General features: G+C 43.1%; 1 protein-coding gene across 2 annotated transcripts in view; it reads right to left on the bottom strand.

Moving 5' to 3' along the window:
- Positions 1-22798, bottom strand: part of USP25 (ubiquitin specific peptidase 25) — an 89881-nt gene extending 67083 nt beyond the window's left edge. Inside the window, exon 1 of one of the 2 annotated variants that reach the window (XM_057412998.1) lies at positions 22641-22798. In XM_057412998.1, the coding sequence (XP_057268981.1) occupies positions 22641-22685 (45 nt within the window). In that variant the 5' untranslated portion in view covers positions 22686-22798. The remainder of the gene's footprint in view (positions 1-22640) is intronic. The other variant, XM_057412999.1, reaches the window with a different exon arrangement.
- Between the last annotated feature and the right edge of the window lie 2338 nt (positions 22799-25136).

A 25136-nucleotide genomic window follows, 5' to 3' on the forward strand; every position in this document is an offset into this window, starting at 1 on the left:
AGTTTAAAGTAACACATGGAGATGGAACAAAAGACATTCTAAGTCTCTTATATATTCACTTAATGAGAATTTTTGGCCCTTTTACTATTTTTTTTTTTTTTTTAATGAATAATCTGGTCCCATTCCTGTTTAGAGCCAACAGCTGATTGCCTCTGCTCATGCTCAGGTATCACATCACAGAAGCAAAAACACCCCCCAGAAAAAAAAATAAATAAAAAAAAATCACACCACTAGCATGGAAGAATCCCTGAACTCCAGTTAACCATTACAACCATCTGAAACATTAAACCCATGAAAACAAAGAGGACTGACCATTGTTCAGTTCTAAGAAATTCCATTCTTCCTTTGGCAAATGGGAAAAGGAGAAAAGCTCAGTGGTATTTGCAAGTGGTTTTTCTTTTTTATTGTTTGCCCACCACATCCTCAACTCAAACCAACTTAATTTATAAAAGAGAAGATTTTGTAAAGTACACAAAAAGCATATTTCCTATCAGTGACAAATAAATGTTCTCATGTTACTCTCTGTATTCATTAAAAAAGAACAAACCACCAACTACAATTGGCTAGCGGCTATTTCTACAATGCTTCTCTTCAAGTATTTGGAATCAAATATTCAAATACCCTTATTCTCTCCTTATCGCAGCTTTGTACAGAGGAGGAAATTAAGAGCTGCATGAATGCTGAATTCCCCAGTGTGAAATGAACCTGGCAGGCGCTACTTCATGCCCTAATAAGTTGAAATAGAAGGCATATAGTTCAGGATGTTTATGAATTATGTACACAATCTTCCGTTCATTTATGATCCTAAGGGACACTACTAACAATCCAATTTGCCCTCTATTTTTTTTTTGTCTTTGCTTTTTAAAAACCCTGCTATTGGCACAAGAAAAGCGAACTGATGCAGGGAAACAAACTCCCACTCTATCCCCATCCCTCACCCCCTCATTTGTTTACTCTGTGCATTTCATAGCACTGTACAAAGGCAGGGCTTGTTTCCCCTATAAAGTTGTTTCCTGCCCCTGGGTCTGCAAGAAGCAAAGGAAAGAAATAAAGTATTTGGGAATTACAAAGCATTAAAACTGGCAGGAGCAATTCAAGGCCAATGCATGGCAGCAAACTGGATTTATTTTTGTATTTGCTACCAACATGATGGTTAATAAAATGGAAATAGTTTCACTATAAATTATCATAAAAAGTTATAACAGATTTCTCTATCTTCAACTATATATACAACACTTGGAAAGGCTCACCAAAGAATATTCATTGTTCACAAAAACTGGGAAAAGAGAGAAGAGACACAGTTTACCAACAAACAATCTCTTAGCAGTTCAAAATATTGGCTGTCAATTTATGAGCACAGCTGTCAGTTAAAAACCTAGACATCTGTAGTTTATATCCAGATTTCAGTATTCTGGTGTAAAGTTCTGGTTCAAGGCCCCCTTCCCAAGGACATACACATTTAACAGACCAAAACTGGCCCAGAGATGTTCCTTTCTCATAAAAGAGATGATTTAAGTACCTAAATATACTTTCTTCAAGTCAAGATTTTAAGGCACTTGGCTCCAAAATTCTGAACTGGTAGTTAGGTGAAGAGCACAGAGAATCCATAAGCATCCCAGTTACAAATGACATAAATTAAGAGGAAAAAACAGTTATCCCAAGTATCTCAAATGGAGCCGAACTGCTCTGGAGCCACAAACACCCGGTTCAGACATTACTGACTTTTCAGGTAAATGCGGAGAAGCTGCCACTAATCTCTCATTGAGTTATTTCAAATCACATAGAAGTTACAGTGACGATACACCTCCTTCCAAAAAGGAAGAAGGAAAAGATAAAAACAAAGCAACAAAAGAGTATGATTTCAATAGTTTCCACCTGTGTTCTCTTAGTACGTGCCAACAAAGAGGTCTTCAGAAATAATTCTGAAACTACCTAAGGCAGCTAAAAAACTCCTTAACACACCACTTCATTGGCAGTCTTCTATTCCACACATTCACCATCTTCCCCTTATCCCCTCAAATATGCATCATCTTCACTGTGTACAGACCTTTCCTGAAGCTGCACATTTAACTTTGCCATTGTTCTCCTTTACCACTATATTGATGATAGGTTATCACCCACAAAATTGTGTTAACAAAGGCAATTCTACTTTTTTTCATTACAAGTGACAGTGCAAGTAATCCCTATCAAACCTTTTTCCCCACTCATGATTAGCCATTGAGATCCAATTTTCTTTTTGCTTTTCTTTTCACTTAGGAAGTTTATAAAACACAATTGTACCTACAGAGAGCTGTTATTACTTAATTCTTGATGTAACTTTAATTTACTGCATCTGTACTAGACTGCTAAAGTCAAAACGGATAAAGTTTATTTTTTTTGAATTATATTCCTTTAGTACAGCCTATTGTGTGGCACACTGGATGATTTAAAATTATTACAAAAATTTTACCATTATCCATGACTGAAGCTTGGAGATCAATTCCTAATGCAACTGCTACATCATTAAGTCTCTTCTGTACCTTAACTAATATTTAATACAATACTTAGGACAGACTTGAACATATGAAGCAAGCCACCTTCCTTACTCCTATTAATGCTCTTTCTGATTATATCTAGCCTAGAAGCTTTACTCTTCCTGGAGCTTGGGCTAACTTGAGCTGAAATGACTGAAGCATATTGACCCTCAAATGTCCATGAACACTACTGTATACAAATGCAGATCCCAAAAGACTATTCCAGGTGCAAGTACAGGTGCTAAGAAATCCACTTCAATTATTTTGAATCCTATCTGCCTGTATCCACTTCTTTCTTCATATTTACATGACAGATTCCATAGTTTATCTATATAGCACAGATCCTCCAGCTAAGCGAGTCAAGACTCCATGTGTATCTGCAGTGCTGCACCAAATGTGGTACGTTATATACTCACATATATATGTACCATATACACTCCATGTAGTTTGAATTGCATTTGACTCATCTCTAAAAAGGCTTCGGGACCTGGCCTACACTTTGCTGGTACAGCTGCTACAGGGTAACCTAAATCCTTGGCCAGAAAAAGGAGACAGTCTCCTGATGCTATCACTGCCCTGAGATCCAGCTGCTCACACCCCTTGGTCCCACCACAGGACACAGCAATCAGTTCCCCAGGGCTTTCATGCATGAGCTATTCCCAGCCTTCCCCCTTCCTCTGGCTCCCCGAGGTATGCAGTATGTATCTCCAGGCTTTCAGCTCTTGGAAGATTTCAACTAACAGGAAATTCTCACCCTTTTCCTGGATGGAAGCCAAATTTGAATATTAAGAATGCATGCCCTTATTTCCAATTCTTTCCTTTTTCAGTCATCTTCCCTTCCTCTCAGGAAATGCCCAATTAAGATTATCTGGTTTATAACCTCACACAATAGCATACTCAGTAGTTGTGCCAGCACTAGTGAAGCAGAAAAGGATTTACACTATTGTCTACGTAGAGAGATACTGTGCCCAAATTAGTTCTGTGACAGTACTGTAAGCTCTGATAACTTGTCAAAATCACAGCAAAAAGCTAAATTATACAAATGAAATTTTGGACACAGTAAATCTCATAAATTGACTAATTCCGAATTATACTACAGATAAATTTAGGGGACAAAAATAACTACCTTTTGATCTGCTTATTTTCTCACCTCTGTAGCTTCTAAAGAAGTACATGTAATCTTTTGCTTTATTCATGGCAATATCCAAATATCTGTATTTGCAACACAAGCACTTTCCACCTTAGAAGATTAAAAAAACATTTTTCAGCTTCCAAGCACAGAAAACATTGTATGATTAGTAATAAATGAGATGGTCCAAACACTATCAAAAGAAAACAGGGCCTACTGCCTCACTATGCAGTTCATTTAAATAGTACATAATTAAATTGAACTATGGGAATCCCTTCCTTCCCAAGGGCTGAATACTTGTACCAGAGATAAAAAGAAAGGGGGAGGGGGAATGCAACTGCTGAGAACAGCATCTTGACTCTGTCCCTCCATACGAAACCCACTTACTATATTTCCCAGTGCAACACCAGTTTGTAAGAGCTATTTGTTGGAGGAAAATCCAAATGACACTGCATAAAATATTTTATATTAAAGACAATTTTAATGTAACCTGCTAATGGTACCACCTGGAGACAAGCAGCTAGTAAGCTGGTTTCTTCATATGATTTTGCTCTCATGAGAAGACCACAGAGATTAGAACAAGGTAATCATCTATAAATAAAATCTTTACGCTTCTGCCACAAACAAACCAACATACAAAGGACAAGCAGGCTAAAGAACCTCAATTACTACTGTAAATGTCATTTTCTGCCACATTAATCATATCTCCCAGGAAGAGTTAAAAAGCCCACATACACTGCTGAGCATTATGGCTTCCAGCAACACAGATACATTAGCCATCTTCTAGATAAACTGTTGGTCAAGTTCCAAATACGCAAATAAAAACTAACTCCTTCCATGAAGATACTAAGTTGAAATACAGAGAAAACAGTAAACTCCAGAAGGCTTTTAGCATCTCTGCCCTCAAGATTTTTCTCTCTGGTGTGCAAAATAAACATATATATATAAATATGTAAATGAAAAACTGGGTATACATACACAAATTTTTAAAAGCAGTATTCTGCTACTGCAAAGACCAAGATAAATTTCTGCACTGGTTTTAAGGTACCTCCTGCAAGGGAAGATCAGGTTCCAGATGGTTTAAGGAACCTGACGGTGCATGAGTCCATGGGACCCGATGAGAGATGCATCCGCAGGTCCTGAGGGAACTGGCAGATGAAGTGGCCAAGCCACTATCAATCATATTTGAGAAGTCTTGGCAGTCTGGTGAAGTTCACACTTCATGGAAAAGGGGAAACATAACCCCCATTTAAAAAAAGGGAAAGCAGGAAGACCTGGGGAACTACAGACCAGTCAGTCTCACCTCAGTTCCCAGAAAGACCATGGAGCAGATCCTCCAGAAAACTATGATGAGACACATAGACAATAAGGGGGTAATTGGTGACAGCCAACATGGCTACACTAAGGGCAAACTGTGCCTGACAAATTTGGTGGCATTCTATGATGGGGCTATGGCACTGGTGGATTAGGGAAGAGCAACAGATGTCATCTACCTGGACTTATGCAAGGCATTTGACCCTGTCCCACACAACATCCTTGTCTCTAAACTGGAGAGACATGGATTTGACAGATGGACTACTCAGCAGATAAGGAATTGTCTGGATAGTCAGACTCAGTGGCTCAAAGTCCAAGTGGAAATTGGTGACAAACGCTGTTCCTCAAGAGACAGTACTGGGACTGGTGCTATTCAACATGTTTGTTGGCGACATGGACAGTGGCATTGAGTGCACCCTTAGCAAGCTTGCCAACAACACTAAACTGTGTGGTGCAGTCAACACACTGGAGGGAAGGGATGCCATCCAGAAGGACCTGAACAGGCTCAAGAGCTGGGACAGTGCAAATCTCAAGAAGTTCAACAAGGCCAAGAGCAAGGTCCTGCACCTGGATCAGAGCAATCCCAAGCACAAATACAGGCTGGGCAGAGAACGGACTGAGAGCAGTCCCATGGAGAAGGACTTGGGAGTGTTGGCTGATGAGAAACTGAACATGACCCAACAGTGTGCACTTGCAGCCATAAAGCCAACTGTATTTGGACTGCATCAAAAAGAGCATGACCAGCAGGTCAAGGGAGGTGATTCTCCCCCTCCACTCTGCTCCTATGAAACCCCACCTGCAGTACTGTGCTCAGTTCTGGGGCCACCAAAACAACAGGGACATGGACCTACTCAAGCGAGTCCAGAGAAGAGCCTCAAAGATGATCTGAGGGCTGGAGCGCGTCTCCTGTGAAGACAGGCTGAGAGTTGTGGCTGTTCAACCTGGAGAAAGAGAAGGCTCAAGGGAGACCTTAAAGCAGCCTTGCAGTACCTAGAGGGGGCCTATAAGAAATTTGGAGAGGGACTTTTTACAAGGGCACGTAGTGACAGGACAAGGGGGAAACAGCTTTAAACTAAAAGAGGGTAGATTTAGATTAGACATTAGGAAGAAATTCTTAACTGTGAGGGAGGTGAGACACTGGCAGAGGTTACCCAGAAAAGCTGTGGATGCCCCATCCTGGAAATGCTCAAGGCCAGGCTGGATGGGGCTTTGAGCAACCTGGTCTAGTGGAAGGTGTCCCTGCCCATGGCAGGGAGGTTGGAACTGGATGGTCTTCAACGTCCCTTCCAACCCAAACCATTCTATGATTATTAGAGTACCTCTTAAAGCACAGCAGAATTGGGTTCCCTTGCCTGTTATGTGCTAACTAGGTTTCTTTTGTTCTGTCATGGAAAATGAAACCTCTTGCATGACATCATATTCTCTAAGAAAGTAGATAAAGATGTTTTTTTTCATACACATACAAATGCAAAATGCATCTCAGCTTTGGCTTGGACAAAATTCACCTGTGGAGAGAGAGGACATGCACCGAGACCACAGCTTTTCAGCCCAGAACTGTTCTGCATGGACTTCCAAAACCTACCAATTACAGCAGCAGCTTGTGCAAAGTGGATAATTACTTATCTGCAACTGGACTGAGAGCAAACTTCCTTCAAGGAAGCAAAAGGGCACAGCGTATGGCAATAACCTTCAGTCAACCACAGCCTGGACAAAATAAAATGCAAAAAAGGATGGAGTGCATTACTTGCGAGCATACAGTCCTCCCTGAAAAATTAAAGGATCCTACTTAATCACAGTGTTATATAACTGTATTTAATCATAAGACAACATTCAGAATACTCTCACTACATTTCTATGAACAATAACAAAGCTGCACTGCTTCAACTGAAAATGCTTTAACAAGTGACTTCTCAAAATTTAATACTACGTAATCTACACAACATGAGAGCATGCATTCATGTAAATGCTCACTATTCTGAGCCTCCTATGTGGCTAAGAAGAGTCTCATGTATTCTCAACATATAACACATTTATTTTAATTCAAGCTAATTTCACACTTTTTGAAATTGTAAAGAGAGACTTGAGATTGTAAAGAGAGGTTTGAGGAGTCTGATTTGTAGTTACTGACAGTAAATATATGGCAAACCCCACATAAACAACATAGAGAAGGAATGAGACACTGAAGCCAGATTTCTTACACAACTTGGGGTGGGAGGGGGTGGGAAGAATAAAGCAAGAGGGAAGCATCACCTTATTATATGGATCTTCCTAGGCAAATTCCAGGGTGCTAAAAATTTGTGGTGCCAAAGCTGGAAAAGGCACCACTGAGTACATACATGTAATAATATGGAGAACGTTCAGAAAGGAACAGAAACGCACTTCCTTGAACTTGTTTAGTGGATTTTGTCTCATTTTCCCTCAGGCCAAAAAAGCACTGAAACTCAGCCCTGGACTCCAACTCAGCTGCCTTGCAGGTCTATTACCTGGAGTACAACCAACCATGCTCAGTTTACAGTACCAAAAGATTTAGTTTTCCCCAGTGGAGAAAAGAAAAAACCGACACCACCACACCACCACCACCAACAAAAGAAGGAAACAGTAGCTGAAGGCAAGATGAGTAGCCATTATAAAGAGAAACCGAGAACAGACACTAACGAGGCGGTAAAGCCATTTAAACGAACTCACAAGAGTAATAAATGGTGTGACCTATGACAAAGAAGCATGAACTGGATCAACAATCTTGTTATTTCCATCAAAGCAACATGGCTTAAAACCAATCCTCCAAACCAAAAGAGGAACAAACAACATAAAAGTAACTGAAGCTCTTGTCTTAAAATTAGTCCATGAATTGATTCATAAACAGTGTTGCTTGAGTGAAGGAGCATGTAAAAAATTGCTTAGTTTCACATTTCTAGCTCTTACTGACAACCACTCTTAAACGAGCTTCATTGACAGGCTGACAATCAAGAAAGGACAGCAGCCTTTGTACTTAGTGAAAACATAAGAGGTGTCAGAAATGTAAAATTATTGAGACTTCGGAGGTCTGTGTGTTTTAAACTACCGTCATGGTTTGTTACACCCTGCTCAGGAATAGCGAAGCTCCCAATAGTAATGACAACAGCTCTAAAAATTAATTAACTACAGTAAAACCAATGAGATCTTTAGTTTCATTTAACTAGATGTAAGTTAAGCTTCAGGTTGTTTGCACTTGAACAGCCACAGGAAAATCTGCTTCACCAAAAATCCTTTTCAATTCACGCACACTCCAATAACTGTGACAGTAATTAGCAAAAATCTCTCTGCTCTGATCCAAATCTGATGGGTGACTGGTTATTGGTGGCAGCGAGAGGGGTCTTTCAAAGTACCAGCACACATTATCTGTAAACTACACTTAAAATTCAGAAGGATTCCTCCAAGAGCCCACCCGTAGACAACAGCTGAGCAGTGCCACGCAGCACTGGCATGCACCAGCCTCGGTCCACAACCTAGTCCCACCTCAACACATTCATACTCCAGTATCCAGAGAGCTGTCAACATTATGCACAAGCCACAGCAAATTAAAGCCAGTGGACTTAATAATAGGTGACATGATACAAATAGCAAGGAGAAGGAAGCTTGAGGACAAGAGACAGACAGCTGTGTGTACATACACAAACATAAATATACACACATACTTTCCAATCACTCTTGGCTACTTTGTTTTTTCTTCTGGTTTTATACATTTACTATCATGCCTAAATACTGTATTTCACAGTGTCTGCCCAGGAAGTATCACCAAGGCACAAGCTTTCTCCTCACAGGAAAGTCTATTGCCCAGGGTATCATTATTTTACTGTAGCAGCTATTAAAAATGTCCTTTTGAATGTCTTTCATGAGATCTTGTCTTTCTGAAGTCTAAAACAATACTGCAAAGATCTACATTTTAGTTTCCCACCAAGATTTTTTTCTTTTGCATCCCAACCAGTTTAACTCATTGCACCAAACAAAAGCTGTTCTGCCTCAAGTTTGAGGCTCTTCACAGTCCTTTCATCACCCATTTATTATTTGCCACCTGTCAAATTGAGAGGGCAGTCCTGCTAGCCCGTTCAAGTGTTTATTTATTTCTTGGGCGGGGGGGGGGAGGAATTTATTTGTTTAAGGTTTTGGTTTTCTTCCAAATAGCCATCATGACAGTCTCATCCTGCCATCCTGCTCTGCATAATACAGAAGAACTCCTAAAACAAAACAACATCAAGCTAGCCCTGTCATTCTCCTCACTGTCATTATAACAGGAACTCTATGAACAAGCAGACCAACTGTGTAAGCTGCAAGTGTCCTCAGGTTGGTGGGATCCCAGCCTCTGCAATGCCTGCAAACAATAAAGTTCAAGGGCTGTCAGACCACAGGCTGCTTCTGACCAGTCAGCTGTCCTTCCCTGGCTGTAGCTCCTGCCAGAGCTGGCCAGCCTAGAGGCTGGTATTGCCAAATACGGCCTGCTCTGGCCACGAGCCACTCCTTCCTTTGAGCCAGCACCGCCACTCACATGAACCCCTGGCAAGCCAGCCCAGGCTCTCAATAAACCATCAGAAAGATGCTCTCTGGTTTTAATTAATTTCCTGCTGACTTTGCAAGAGCCAGGGGTGGGACAAGGGAGAGGACAAGACAATGGCTTCACCTAATTCCGCTACATTAAACTGTTGTGGAGCTGCAGCCTCCTGAGAGTGAATTGTTTCACTGCCTTTATTTTAATCCTGGTTTTATCGCATGAAAGAAACTGAAGGGGAAAAAAGCCTTCTGCAGTCCTTGACCTACTTAGGCACTATTGCAGAAAACTTACTCCAAAAAAAGATTAATATAAAATTCATACAGTAATGGATCTGATGCTCCTGGTTGTTTCTTGTTGGTCAAAGCTGCACACCATACAAATGAATGCACACTCATACAAAGTTGCACACCATCAAATGAGTGCCTGAGCCTGCAAAAGCTGAAATTCCATATGCTCTTCTTTACTCCCTGGTTCAGGTATTCACAACAAGAAAGATTTCACTTACTCCAGCTGTTATTGACATAGGTATCAGAGGTGCCAGCTCGTGTTGAACAACTCCCCCATGTGCCCTAGGCAAGCAATACCAGGCTGGATTTCATAAACAATTTGTTCCACACGAAGTTTAGAATAGTACAGCAATCCTATAAAAAAGAAATCCTAAATAAAAGTTAAATTGCACTTTATAAGACAGGTCTGTATTATGAAGAGTATTCAATAGCAGCGACACATTTGGGCAAAGAACTCACCTGTCTGCTTTGAATAGGAATGGGAAAAAAAAATACAGTAACAGAAAGCCTTTCAATAAAGGCTTTTCCGTTTAGTCGGACTGAAAAAAGTAATTACTAACCCGATTTCCTAAGGGAACAGGCCCTGTGATCAGAGTATGCATGTACGCAGGCAAGCCGGCCCTCCTGTCTTTCAGCAACAGCCCCAACACCACAAGGCCACCAACCCCAGGCCCCCCCAACATCCTCAGCAGCACCCCGGCTCTCCATCTGGCCAGCACACAGCTCCCAATAGTGCTGCCTGCTACTGCCCACTCCACGGACCAGAAGAAATTAGGCTGAAACAACACAGGGGGCTGCGGAACAGCAGCAGAGGGGAGCACCTCCACCCCACTGCAGTGAGGTCTTACAGTGGTGAAGTCACCCCCACCCCAACTTTTAATCCAAGGTGCATTACAAGAGGAAATCCCATCAGAAAAGTTACACACCGTTATTTGTAGCATTCAGTAAAACTATTTAACAGCTTATCCTACCCCTAATAATCATTTAAAAATAAGTCCTATGAAGAGACACACATTGTTAGTTCTCTGCACAAGAATGAGCCTACAGATAACATCAATCAGCTAAGATTTGGGGCAGTATTAACAGGTTGCCTGCAAGGTGACAGGTTTCTGACAGCAGTTCCAGCCTTTTCTGGGTGAAATGCCAGGAAGCCAGTGGCACGTGCGGCATCCCAGCAGAAAGGCTGCTGCAACACCACAGGCTGCTGGCCTGTGAAGGTCAGTAAGCAGCTTTCACGTGCATTAGGTAATAACCTCAATGGATGCAGATAACATTAGAATTAAAATGAACCTCAAACACAGCAGTGACATTAAAGTATTTAAAGATGTGTTGTGATTTATACCAATGATCAGCATATCATTTTACTACCTCAAAACTGAAGAAATTCAATTACAAATTCAGCAATGCACTCCACAAAAGGAAACTGACATTTTCTAGGATGCTTTCTCTCAAGGAGAAAGAAAGAACATAATATTGAGAATCTCTGTTTGCGGTGTTTTGTTAGTTTGGGTTGTTTGTTTCAAGTTTGGTTGTTTGGGTTTTGGGTGGGGTTTTTTTTCCGGTTTGGTTTGGTTTTAATGAATTTTTAATTACTTTACACTGAAACACACATTTGCCTCAGCTCCCACAGAAAACTGAATGTGTTATATTCTAACATGTTAGGACACAGTCTCAAGAAACTTACGACAACTTTAGTTTATGACCCCAATTTGTTATAATTCAGTCCTGTCTTCCTTGTCTCAGTGGTGGTGTTGTAATATCACCACTGGTAACTTTCCACCATCCTTCACTAGCTGAAACTCCATAGGCTGACCTGAGTAAAAGGGGTATGAAAGTCTCCTCTAAGCAGTTTACATTTTTGAAAAATAATTTGAAAGAAAAATTTTAAATTCTGTGCCATTTTCCTAGCAGCAGTATTATGCCAACACATTCCCCATCCAATAGAGATAATAAATTCCAAGAGCAAAATCTTCAATCCTTTTCTACTCAGTAAGGTCACAAAGGAACAGAGTATTCGGCATCTTTGCTGGGGCCAGCAGGCAGTTGCAAACTCCTTCCCTGGTCTGTATTAAAGCACCAGAGTCTGTACACTGCATACGTAGCTCCACTGAGCACTGGGAAGTAGGTGGCATATTTACCAGTCATCTTTAAATCACCCACAGAGAAAGCTTCAAAGCAACATACCAAGTTAGTAAGAGCTGGAACTGGTGATGATGCAGTGTTGTGGTTTAAACCAAACCAGACAACTCGTTCACTCACTTCCCCCCCTTCTTGCCCTCCCCCTACTCCCGCAGGGACGGAGAGGAGAATCGAAACGAACGCAACTCCCACGGGTTGAGATAAGAACAGTTTAGTAACTAAGGTATAACACAAATCACTACTGCTACCACCAATAATAACAATGATAAAGGAAATAACAAGGGAAGAGAATACATCACCTCACCATCAGCCAACCGATAACTCGTCCCCCTCCAGCCTGACCAAGCACCGACTGATACCTCCTCCAACCCTGCAGATTCCCAGCCCTTCTGCCTAACTCCCAGTTGCATCCTGGGCATGACGTACTGTGGTATGGAATACCTCTTTGGTCAGTTTGGGTCAGCTGTCCTGTCTCTGCTTCCTCCTGGCTTCCCCTCCTCCCTGGCAGAGCATGAGGCTCACAAAGTCCTTGGCCAAACCAAAACATCGTTATCAGCTCTGTTCCTGAGCCAAAAGTCAAAACACTGCACTGCACCAGCTACCAAGAAGGAGAAAAATGACTGCTACTGCTGAACCCAGGACACGCAGAAATCTGCCTATCTTTACCAGAGGTTACCCAAGTGACCAGAAGACTATACCCAAAGAAACAGCCCAGTCAGCTTCAGATGAGGGGACAATAACCTCAGAATAGTTTGGGTTGGAAGGGACCTTTAACAATCATTTAGTCCAAAACTCCTGCAACAAGCAGGGACACCTTCAACAAGATCAGGTTGCCCAGAACCACATCCAGCCTGGCCTTGAACATCTCGAGGATGGTGTATCTATAACCTCTCTGGGTCCAGCCAGGACTGTCACAAGAGATGCTCTGTGGCTTTCAACATCAAGTCCCGCAAAACACATGCAGGACTAGAAGGAACTTTTAAAAGCTGCCAGTAAGACGCTGGTTATTTTTAGTTTCCAAACAAGTAAAGGAATACAGTGAGAAAGAGAAGATGTAATTCTAGTACCTCATTAAAAAAAAAAAACAAAAACAAACCAAAAACAAAACCAGACTTGAGAGAGTTATAAGCTTAGGTGCCTGAATTAAAAAGGCTTGCCAATTACTACCACCAAATAATTTAAAAGTTCTAATGTAAGGAAACAAAACAGTAAAGTCTCTAAATTAAAATGGCATGGTCCTCAAACAGGTGAGAGGTTACATGAGAGACACAAGCAGAGTTTGAAGAAAAGCAGCTGACAAATGGGTAAGCAGGTAATACAAAGAGGAAATAACTCTGCAAGCTGCCCAAAAGCCACTTAGTTTAAGAAGACACTAAAAACTAAAAAAAATTAAAAAACACATTTACAAGCTTAAAAGCTTTCTCTTACATATTTTCCCATGATTCTGTACTAAAACAAAGCAAAAGTTAAAATCTGCAAAACACAGGAATGCTTTCTCAGTCATAACCTAAGATTTCTGGGATACAACAAAGTACACAGTATTCAGTCCTCTAACCAGGCCATTTATACCTATGCCCTTTGGAAAGTGGTTTTATTTTTTTTTAAAAAGGTACATTTCCAACACCCACAGTCCCAGGAGAAATTTCTGTTTCAAAGCAGTTAACTTTCAGAGGAATAAAATGAAACCAAACAGAAGGGGAAGTGGAGTAGGAGTCTGTTCTCACCATATCCTCCTCTTCTGAAGAGGAGGAAGATGCCATGTGCCTGTGTATACCCAGCCTTTTCTAGCTGTTTACTTTAAAGCACCCTCAAAGTGTTCACCTGAAAGTAAATGAATACTATTTTCAATTTCCACACAGCATTTTTTTTTGTTTCTGGCTTAATCCCAGTAGAACCACAACTAAATTCAACTTTTTTTTTTTTTAACTGAAATTCTACTGAAATTCAGAAAGAGCAATTTTTTATCTAAGAATAAGAACAGGAGTTTTCAGCACAAGTATCTGGCTTTTCTTGAAGTTATACAGCTGTGAGAACAGCTATCACAAACTTTAAACGCACAAACTCAAGCCTAGCATTCACCAGAAGTAATAGATGGCATTAAATATAACTACTCATGATCTGAAACTTTTGTATCTTGGACTTAGACCCTAATGTCAAGTGAACACCCTGTCTTTATTAAAAGGAGCCCTCTGGACTATGGGGTACAACAGGAGTGAAATGATGACACATCAGTTAGTAGCAAGGAACTACAGAGGCATATAATGCCATTATGCCATGTGCATTAATTTCAATGAATTCTGCCTAGACCAAGGTAAGATATGTGTCAACTAAATTTAAATAGCTATGGATCATGCCTTGAAAACACTAATGCCTCCCTGAAGAGTTTTTATTAAATACTATGATTATTCTGTCTACATATGCTTACTGTAAAGCTTAAAAATATGCTTTCACCTGATGGCTAAAAAAGCTTTACTCAAGGATATTCCAAGCACAATTTGCATTTGCTTGACACCTAAACTTTGATAAGCTTGACTGTTGCCAATTAGCAGATAGCAGAAACATTTTAAAAGAAATGTTGCGCAGGGTATAATTTTTTCCAGCAAGAATCCACCAGTTAAAGTAATTCAGAAACCTACTATAAACAAAAACATCAAGTCAAAACTGTGCTTCTCAGAATAAAAACTATTAGAATTTGCATACCAGTATTTCTGCTGCCTTAAAAAAAAAAAAAAAAGTGTTTTACATACATAAATCTGTGTCAGGTGATGTTGCCAAAGTTAACCTACTTGCACTCCAGCCTTCGGGCTGTTCCACATCATCTGTTTTCTAGATTCCACCTCTCCAATATTCTGGCTTCAGAGAGTTACATTAAAACCTTGGGCACTCAGTGTTGCCACCTCCCACAAGAGTGCTGTTTCTGTTACCCATCATCAGGTAACATCAGGTTTTAGGAAAACTCTCTTGCTCATTGCTTTCAACATGCTCCTGAATTTCATCCATTATGGCAAAGAAAAGCAAAAGCACACAGGCAAAAACATTTTCAAAAGAAAGAAAACTGTGAAACCTAACTGGAAAACAAATAAATCAGTGCCTTCTTAAAATGCAAGAGTCTAAACAGATTAAATAATTTTATTGTGATTTTCAGAACTAATGATGTTACTAAATACATGCAAAACCAGTCTATAATTAAACAGGTGAGACCTCACAAAGCCTGCATTGGACCACTTAAGTTATCACAATGTCCTACTCACGACATTTTGAATCAATCTGTCCTTGACACCATCTTAGGATCCAATGATTCCTTCACAGCACTTCATCGGAATCTCAACACTGAATCAAAACATTACTTAACATCTCATTCATGTTAAAGCCTAAACCCACAGATTCTGCACCACATTCACCAGGAAAACTACTATATTGTTCAGTATGTTAAAACCACCGCTCTCCCAGAAGGCACAGCCCTGCAGCTATCAGCAGAAGGCAGCACAACACTGTACCTACCCCAGCGCACAGACCAGCATACTTGCCCAAAATATCCATCCAGGGAGGTGTAACCCACTGCAGCAACGAGAGAGGCTTTCATTCCCTTTATTCATTTCTGAAAACGGGGATGGTAACATAGAACTGAAAAGTGGTATGGACAAGATTACTCTAAAAGAAGTTTGTGAAATGTTCTGTTAAAGGTCCACAGAACTCTTAGTTTATTCCAAGTTTTGAAGTCCTAAAGAAACCTCATGGTAAAGAGATCTAAAGCCTGCAGTACAATGAGACTGCACATATTTTAATGCTGTAAAAATGCAACGTTTTAGATGGTGACTGTACTCAACCATGGTACACACTACAGCTGCTCTCCATTCTACCTGAAATCTTGGCTGAGGTATGCTGGCACAATACAGCTTCTGACAACATCCATATTCAGCTCAGTGTTGATGTAAGTAAACATTCAAAAATCTGACAGGCCACACTGTTCAGAAGGCTGTGTTGCCAAATTATGAGTTACAAGTGTTCACAAAACCCATTTGCCAACCTGATGCAGGAAACAGGAAAAAGTATTTCCTTTTACTTGGCATGAAGCCCTGAGTATGTACCATCATGCAAGCCATGACCCTGCTATCCTGTTCAGCAGTAAACCATCTCACCACCTCATCTTCAGTTCAGCCTCACAGCTTGATACTACTTTGTCACTGTATTTTCTCCCTTTTTTTTTCAATAATAAAAAAGATGAAGAATTCATCATAAGTTTCAACTTTACATAGTTTTACATGCAACTATTGTGACTCACAGTACTAGCTTTTCCCTATTAATTATACTTGACCACCCTTAAACCAGAACTTGGTACATCTCACAGCCCCCAAGTGAACAGGTGGAGTTACCATCTCACCTACTGCACACTTTGCTCTCTGGCGAAAGTTACATTCGAGTTATATTAGTTTCACCTAGCTGGTGAAACCACCCTGACATTCACTCCAGTCAAATATTTTCTACTCTTGCAGATGCTGACTTCTTTAACAGCACCCTAACTGCTGAAGTGCAATCACCAGCAAACAGAAATGGTCTTTATTTCCTAAGGTGGGGAAAAACAGACTGAAATCTACCCTGAACTCATAAAATCATTCGGAAATACATTGTCACAACAGCCTCTCCTACATTACTCTGGGTTGCTACTTGGATTATGATGCTACACTGCTACCCCACATACAAGTCAACAGCCCTCTGGTGAGAAGCTGAAATTACAAGTGCCCATCTGCTGCTAAAGACCAAAACACCATTACACTGGTAACACACACAGCACAAACCTTTATTCAGAACCAACACGATCTTTCCCACTCTTACATAATCACACTGATTATGACAGAAGAATTAGAAAGTGAAAGCACTCAGGATACTTTCATTTCCCAGGAAAGCTGCTCCCACATATGCGGCTTTTCTAATCGGTGAAAGCAGAAAAGACTTTCCTGTCTCAGTCCAGGTCCTGGCAACACGCAGAGAGAATTTTAAGAGCTCTGTTCCATAAGAAGTACAAGAAGTCAGTAATAATGAAAACCAAACAAACAAAACCAGAAAGTCAGACCTTTAAAGCAATTTGTTCCTACGTGAAAACATGTAAGTGAAGACACAGCCCTTAAGCTTTTTGTTTACCTTTTACACTAAGGACTATCAGGAATGTCACATTTGACTCTCAGCTTTTGCCAGATGACCAGCTAGGAATTGCAAATCAGCAGATTCACTACAGCAAGCAAAGAGCAATAAAACATTAAGGAACCCTACAAGCATGTGGGCACCTCAATAATCCCCCCATCACTGGCACCACCAGCAACAGCTGAGATGGGGTGACTGATGCAGCACCCCAAACAATTCCTGACACAGATGATGTATGAGGGTTAGAAACCTCCCAGCCACCTCTGAAAAGATCTCGGCTCAGCCTGAAAAGGCAGCCTCCAAGTAGGCCCAGGCACGGGGCTGATTTGACAATTCGGCTACTGCACCCCACCCGCATCCAGCACTTCCCTCAACCCAACCACTCACAGCACTGAAGTTATGGAGCCAGCTCCTTGCTGACTGAATAATCAGACCGTTGACACATGGGGAGAGTCCTCAGCCAGATGAAAAAGAAGATTAAACCAAAAGCAGAACAGAAATCACATATTCATTCTATCTATCATTCCCCTTCAGTTAGAGAAGTCCATGAACACCACCCAAATTCACAGGACTACTGATGCTGCTTCCTGCCTTCACCTATCTTTTCAGGCATAAGAGTGCAAGAAAAGCAACCGTTCGATTATCTTCCCACTTGTCTTTAACAAAGCATTGCTAAAAATGTGAAATATTTTCTATTTTGAGACATGGTTTTGACCTTTTCATGAAGCTGATGGGTTTTGTCATCCTCTGTGGCTGCTGCTATAGATACAGGGTTATCCTAAAAAAGTGTTTTTTTCTTAAGAAACAGTAAAGATATTTTGAATTAATATTACAAAAGGTTAACAGGAAAATGTATAAACTTTACATTTTCACATTCTGAAGCGGTATTTTTAAGGCATGAACCAAAAGATACTGAAATACATTATTTCAGACAGATGCTCATGGTTGTACTACAGCTGTCAACTCCTGCTACCACAATTGAAATAATTACTGAAGTTTTTTTGAAAGGTTTACTAGAATGCAACAGGCTTTAAACTGCTATTAAAGGTTTCAGAAAGGTGCATATTCATATCACACCGATAAAAAAATCCACGATTCAGCAGGATTGCATGCCAAAACAGCCCCTCCCCCCCCCAAAAAAACACCTACCACCAAACCTAACCACACCCCCACCCTCCCAGCAAAACCCATCAGAAAGCTCACAAAACCAGAAGCATTCAGCATACCAATCTCATAAGGGCTTCCAAAATTACTCTGAATCCCTGACCTTTGCACCTTGCTCTACCTTCCAGAAAACACAGACAAGAATCTATGTAGAAAGCACTAACTAGAAGTAATACAAACTCCTTTTATGAACTCTTTTGGTTTTTTTAATACTTTACAAGATGTGTATATCTAAATAACTCCATAGCACTTCAAATAATCTTGCAAATTACTCAGTGTCTGGTGCAAACACTTTCAGTACATCAGTCTGGTTATTCTACCCATCCTGGACAAACGACTTAATAAAGCTTTCAATAACCATACCAGCAGAATCAGGTACAACGCCCTATATTCAAGCCCACCTGCCTGCCATACATTTCAAACACAGACAGCCTGTTCATAGGGAGATATGTAACCCATCCTCATTAGAGGAACCAGAGTGCACTTCTCAGGTACAGGACGACACCTGCATGCTGCTCACAGGCAAGAGAGGCTCTGGGTATGCAATGAGAGCAGCAGCCTGGAGCCTCCTGATTCCACCAGGCAAATGGTCAGTCAGGCAACCCTGAACTCAACTGACTGAAACACAAAGATTTCAAAGGCTGCACCCTTAGAAGGTTGCCACCTATTGAGATTAAAAAAATAATAATAACAAAAATGAGCACAACTCCTAAAATATCTTCCTTGTATACCAAGTCCTCAGTAGGTATCCTTTGTGATCACCTCCTGCCATTCAGGACTGCATCAACATCCCTATTGCAACTGTTGTAGACATATGACTATCACATTTTATATGAACAACTAACGCACTATTAAGCAGCAGCTACTGCTTTCAGTAAGCAGTAAGTACCACATTAGCTAAATCTTTCAGTCCTAAAACACCTCAAATGCACGGTATGAGCAGCGCAGAAGCACACACATGAGCTAGTACAATTTTCTCCTTACTACCCTGAAAAAGAGCAAGGGAGAAGTAAGCCGTGTTAGACCCTGCTTTAAGGCAGGTATTCTTTCAAGTGGTAAATATTCGTAAAGGTTTGGGCTGCTTTAAACTAAACAAAACAACAAAAAAACACACACACAAAAAAAAAAAACAACAAGCTGAGCTGACACCTGACTTTATTCTACTATTCCTGTGATTACACTGCCAATATGCTGCTGAATCACAGGTCTGCAATAACAGCAGGTGTGGGAAATCAAGACAGATAAATCAGACTTTAAATCCATGTATCAACCAACACTTGGCTTGTCTCTTTCCAGAAGCAGCAGAACTTGATAATACACACCGCTGAGAGGTCAGCCAAGCACCACCCTTTAAAACCCAGCTTCTTCAAGCTGCTGTGCCAAGATGACCACCATGATAATTATTAGAGCTGAGACATTGCCAAAACATGTATGACCTCTCTCCATCACTTCTTCCAATTACTAGTAAAATCAGCATCCACACCAACCCGTGTTGCCAAACCCCGCAAGTAAGGGACATGGGCCAAGGGAAGGGTCTGCCCAGTACAACGGGCAGCCTGGGACAGTTTTCCTCTGGGAGGAAGATTGACATCCATGTGCACCAGTGCAAGCTGCCCCCAATGAACCCTGCAACACACATGCATTAGCTCTTCAGCAGCAAAATGCTTAACAAAAAGGGTTTTACTGGACAGAAATACAGACAGGACAAAATGAGCAACTATTCTGGTTAACTTCCCAGAACATTTATTCACATGCCTTAGTCTTAATACGAACATCACAGATAACCTAGAGACACCTAATGACATTAGAGCAGCACACAAGAGCTGTGAGCAATGAGAGAAACATGATTAATTATTTGCTCCAGGAGATAAATTACAAGTTTTATCTAGGAGCCAAGATGACCAGTAAACATAAAAGAAAAAATATCTTTTGACCCAAAACAGATGCTTTAACTACACAATGAACTAAAGATAGCTTCAGTGGGAAATGGGCTGTTTGTAGTTGGAGCATTTATTAATACAAACCTACATCTCCAAGTACTGCTGAAGTTTGACACATACTTCCTGTATGACAGTAAGAAAACATCTGATGAACAATGTTGGGAACCACAGTTCTGCATAAGGTATGCTGATGACTCAAGCATCTCTTGGAAATCCAATATATTTCTGCTTGTATGTGGTTTCTTCACACTAACAGAAAACAATCATAACAAACTTTGAGGTCTCCAGAACAAGCTCATTATTTGTGGAGCATGGGATTTTCTCCTTTTGAGGGAAGATGACAGTATGGTAACCACTCCACCTTTCAACCAGGCATCAGCCACTCTACCTTGACAATTTTTCTTCTTACATGCAAATAAGCCAAACAATGCTAAAGTCTGTCATCTAGTTAGCTATTCATTAGTCTCATTAGGCAATGAGATACTCGCTTTGGAGTCAGATAATATTTTGTTTTGCAAAACATTCTCAAGATTGGCCTCCTTTACTCTCTCACCTCCCCCTACCCCTCCTCCCTCCCCAGACGCAATTATGGATAAAATAGGAAACAGGGAGTTTCAGATATCATAATAAGATGATTCAACAGAAGAAATAAAAAAGAAAATCCCCTCCTTGAAAAGGGCTTTGTTTTATACAGTTTCTCTAGATACACAGACAAGTAACCATCATCTATAGATGCCAATTACAAGTTTAGAATTATTGCTAATTTTCACTGCAGTGTGGATTACTAGGTGACCTAGCACAATCTCCAACCACCCTTTAGGCTTATCCTCAGTTTGAAACTAATGCTGAACTACTGACCTGCAAGCAGCAGTTCAGCTAAAATGGTAACATTTCCTCTTCAAGATTATTGACAGAAAGTGCAACAGGCAGCTCTGACCCGCGTCTACCAAGTACTAAATAACAGAGTATCTGATGTGATCATTAAGGGACATTTAAGTAAATCATCAACAGGTTTTGTAAAAGGTAACACTGCTTACTAAAGCTGACAGGTGCACAGCAACAACAAATTGTTAAACAGAGAAGACACACACATAGTATGGGATTTGGCAACAAAACTCTGCTACTCCACCCTGTTAGCACACCCCAACTGAAAACACCGACTGAGGAACCAGGGGACAAAATTAGTGTGTTCAACCACTGCCTTCCTGCTGAAAAGGCCTCAACCAGTGCTAGCTACTTCGAACTATGATAGCAGCTTGGCGAGACATGCCTCTTCCTCCAAATGAGCTTCTTGAACATAAGTTGTACCACTTTGACCAATTATACCTTAATCACTGCATTCCCACTGTCCGCACTTAGAGCTGGAGCCATTTAGATTCAGCACTGACTATACCAAAGCACATTTACTTTTGTCCTCTTGTAAAAGCATCACAGGTCATAAAAAATCTATATATAGGGAAGAAGAGACAGTCATACTACTAACCAGAACAGTTGCAATAATCAACAACGGCTACCTTTGAAAAATAAAAGATAATTTTAAAAGTGCTGTGATTTAACTTTAGGTTTCTTTTTCTCTTGCCAGTTCTGTTCAAGTAAAAAAGAGCTTTAGAAGGTGTCCTAAAAAAAAAGGAAGGAGAAACATTTTCCATTAACTCCTGGTGCTCAGAGGAAGATTCACAAACGCTACCATTCGCTGAACCCCATTTCACGACCCCAGTTAATACGAGTCCCTAAACCCAGCACTCCTTCACCCCAGCAGGAGAGCGTGGCGGCGAGCCGTGTGTCACTCGCTAGAAATAGCGTTCACCTTTCGCAGGCACGGCTGCCGGCGCACCAGGGTCACGCCGTCCATGTGCAGCATCTACCTCGCGGCCCGCGGCCCACACCGTGCCTGGGGGCTCTGCCAGTACCACCCCCCCCGACCCACCCCCGGTCCGTCCTGGTACACTACCTGGCAGCTCCCTAAGTGCAACAGGCCTGCCCGGGGCCCTAGCGCTGCCGTCCCAGCCCAGGGCTGCCCACCCTCCCGGGGAGCGGCAGGACAGAGGGAGAAGACCAAGCCCAGTTCAGAGCTGACCCGAGCCGGGGCCGAGGTGGCGGAGGCCCCCGCTATCCGGCCGCGCCCCTGCGGTGGCTTCGAGGTCACCCCGGCCCCAGCCCGGGGCTGAGGCAGCGGGGGCCGGGAGAGGCCGCGGAGCGGGGAAGGCGGCCCCCCCCCCAATACCCCGGCTGACAGAAGCTTCCCGCAGGGCCGGGAGACGGCGAGGGATGGGGAGGCTGCAGCCCCGCTGCAGGGGGGAAAAGTTGCCGGCGGGGCGGGGACCGGGTGCGGGGGCCGCGTAAGAAAGAAGCGGCCTCAGCTCTGGGAGAGGGCATGGGCCAGGCCCGGTGAGGCCGGCGGGCAGGGACGCGGCGAGGGGCGCGCAGTCGGCTCCCAGGCCGGGCCCTGGCGCAGCGGGCGGGCAGCGCAGGGCTGTGGCGGTGTCTCACCTTGGCGGCGCCGCCGGGCTGCAGCACGTTCTGCTCCACCGTCATGGCCCCCACACGGCTCCCAGCTGCGCCCCGGGCTCGGCGAGCGGCGGCGCCGTGCAGCAGCGGCTGGGCCGGGCCCGGGCTGGGCGAGCAGAGCGGGAGGCGGTGGAGGAGGAGGGGCAGAAGGGGGAGCCGGAGTCACCGCCAAGCGGGCGGGAGGGCGGCCGGCATGGGGCAGCGCGGCTCCGCTCAGGCCCCGCTGTCACTCCCAGTGCGGCCGCCCCTGCCACCGCCCAGCGTGCCCGGAGCGCCGAGCTTGCCGCCAGCCCCGCCCTCGGCTCGGCCACCGCCACCGCTCGGCAGAGGTTCCCTGGCGGCGCCGCCCCGCGCACCTGCCCCGGGCGGAGCCCCCCCCCCGCCCGCCGCCACAGCCGCCCCCCTCTCCCGGAGGCCGCAGGTCCGCCGCTGTCCCTTCCCGCCGGATTTGCACCGGCCGCCTCCATCTTGGCGGGATAGCGCCGGCCTGGCTGTGGCCCAATCGGGAGCAGCCCGGGCCCTTGGGCCGCCCCGAGCCGCTGAGAAGCACCCTGCGTCCTCCGCTGGGTACAGGTGTTCCTCCGCCTCTCGAAGGGGCAGCTCTCCGCGCTGCGTCCCGCGGGAAAGCGGAGTTCCCCCGCTCTGCAGCGGCCGCCCGGGGGAGCCGCGGCCTGGCTGGGGGAGCGGCGAAACCCAGAACTCCTCGGTCCCGCTGGGGGCCGGCTGCGGGCTTTCCCCCTGCCGTGCCGGCGAGGGTGTCCCGCCCTGCTGTCTGACAGCCACCGGCGCCTTAGCGGCAAGCACCCGGCACTTCCCGGGGTCTGTAGGAAACTGTTGGGAAATTCCAGCGCTGGCTGCTCGCGTCGGCCACAAACCTCGGCACCAAACGGCGCTTGAAGTGCATCTTCCCCTCCCCGTTTAGGTTTAGCTGGGTGAGCCGGGAGGTGATGGCATTCGGCATTCAGCTTAAACGGGAACGTCCTTAACTGTTTCACTGCTGATTAAAGTGTAGGGAGGGTTTCAGGTCTCGGCAAGCCACACTGAATTTTGGCATCGCAGGTAAAGGGTATGAGGTAAACAATTGCCACTCCATTTCTCCGCTCTGTGGAGTCAAGGGCAGGGAAGGAAAAGACTCAGCTTTGGGCATCGGCATAGGCAAGGGAAAGCCAACCTAGCAGAGCGGCGGGGGCGCTGGGCCGCCCAAAACGCGTTAGGACAAAAGTAGGTGAACGGCAGCCGAGGAGCCGAGCCCACCTTTTGAGTGCCTGCACGGTACGTCGGAACTCCAGTTACATGTCTCCAACCAGTGAAGCTTGGCCTGTAGGGAGAGCTGAAAAGGGCTGCACATTCTGATGGGTCCAAATACCTAAAAACCGTGCGCTGGGAGCCTCATGCAACCAAATGAACTGTGACTACTGCTCGTCCGTCACACAGAGCCTGAGCATTTACGACTCTGTAATTCAATTCCCCCCTCGCCCCACAGTAGAGTATGAATCTTTTTAAACCTGAGATTATCAAGTAATAACATCACTGGAAGAGCTTGGGCTTAAAGTACAACACGAGCACAGCTTGGAGGAACCTATTGCCTTATTCCACTGCAGCGTCTGTGCAGTTTGATCAGTATTTGCCCTTCCCGTGTTTGTTGCTCATAGATTGTATCAGTTTTAATGTTTTGTGCCTTCTATGCTGCAGTATACAAGGCGGATTTTAAAATTAATGTTCCCAAAGAATATATCATGCTAAAGACAAGAAACTATTCAGATAATATAGTGAGATCAGAAATAGCTTGCAAATTACTCTTCTGGTGATAAGGGCAGAAATTATCTCTGCTCAGACTGATGGCTACGTGTAAGAAAGGTAACAGGAGCAGTTTGGGGGATTTTAAGGAAATCTTTTCTGTGCTGTGCTGGCGTGCTAGCCCAGTTCCTCTTGTCCTCTTCCAATACAGAGTCATGCTCTTGCTCACACAATTTTACAGCTTCTACAGTGTTCTTTACGTATGCTGCACTATTTGTGTGCAGATAATTTTCATCAAAGCTACTCATTGTTCACATTGTTTGATAATATTTGCTTCAATGCAGCATTTAAAAAAACATACATTCATCTTGCAATTTTTTCAAGTCCTCTTTGTTTCATTTAACTCGATAAAATAGCTTCCCTGACTGACAGAGGGTGTCCAGAAAGGTGTTGGAAAGAAATTTTACTCTTTGTCCAATTCATTTCAAATCAGGATAGGATGACAAAGTATCATCTTGCATTAAATTCTGTTCCTCCTCCCCCCCCCCCAAAAAAAAAAAAAACCACTTTTAAGGGCTTGCTCACTTCCTCACTTTCTTTAAAATAAATTAAAAAAAAACTGAACAATCCACTTCCAAGACAGGGATTCATCATTGAAATCCTGACAAAATCTGAGCCATAGCCATGCAAATTAGGATTCTGTTGTTCATATGGTGTTGCTGGAAACTAGACAGAACAGAG

This window comes from Pezoporus wallicus, unplaced genomic scaffold (genome assembly GCF_028554395.1).
Source record: "Pezoporus wallicus isolate ANWC-B61680 ecotype Strahan unplaced genomic scaffold, APGP_CSIRO_Pwel_v1 contig_6484, whole genome shotgun sequence".
Taxonomy (NCBI): domain Eukaryota; kingdom Metazoa; phylum Chordata; class Aves; order Psittaciformes; family Psittacidae; genus Pezoporus; species Pezoporus wallicus.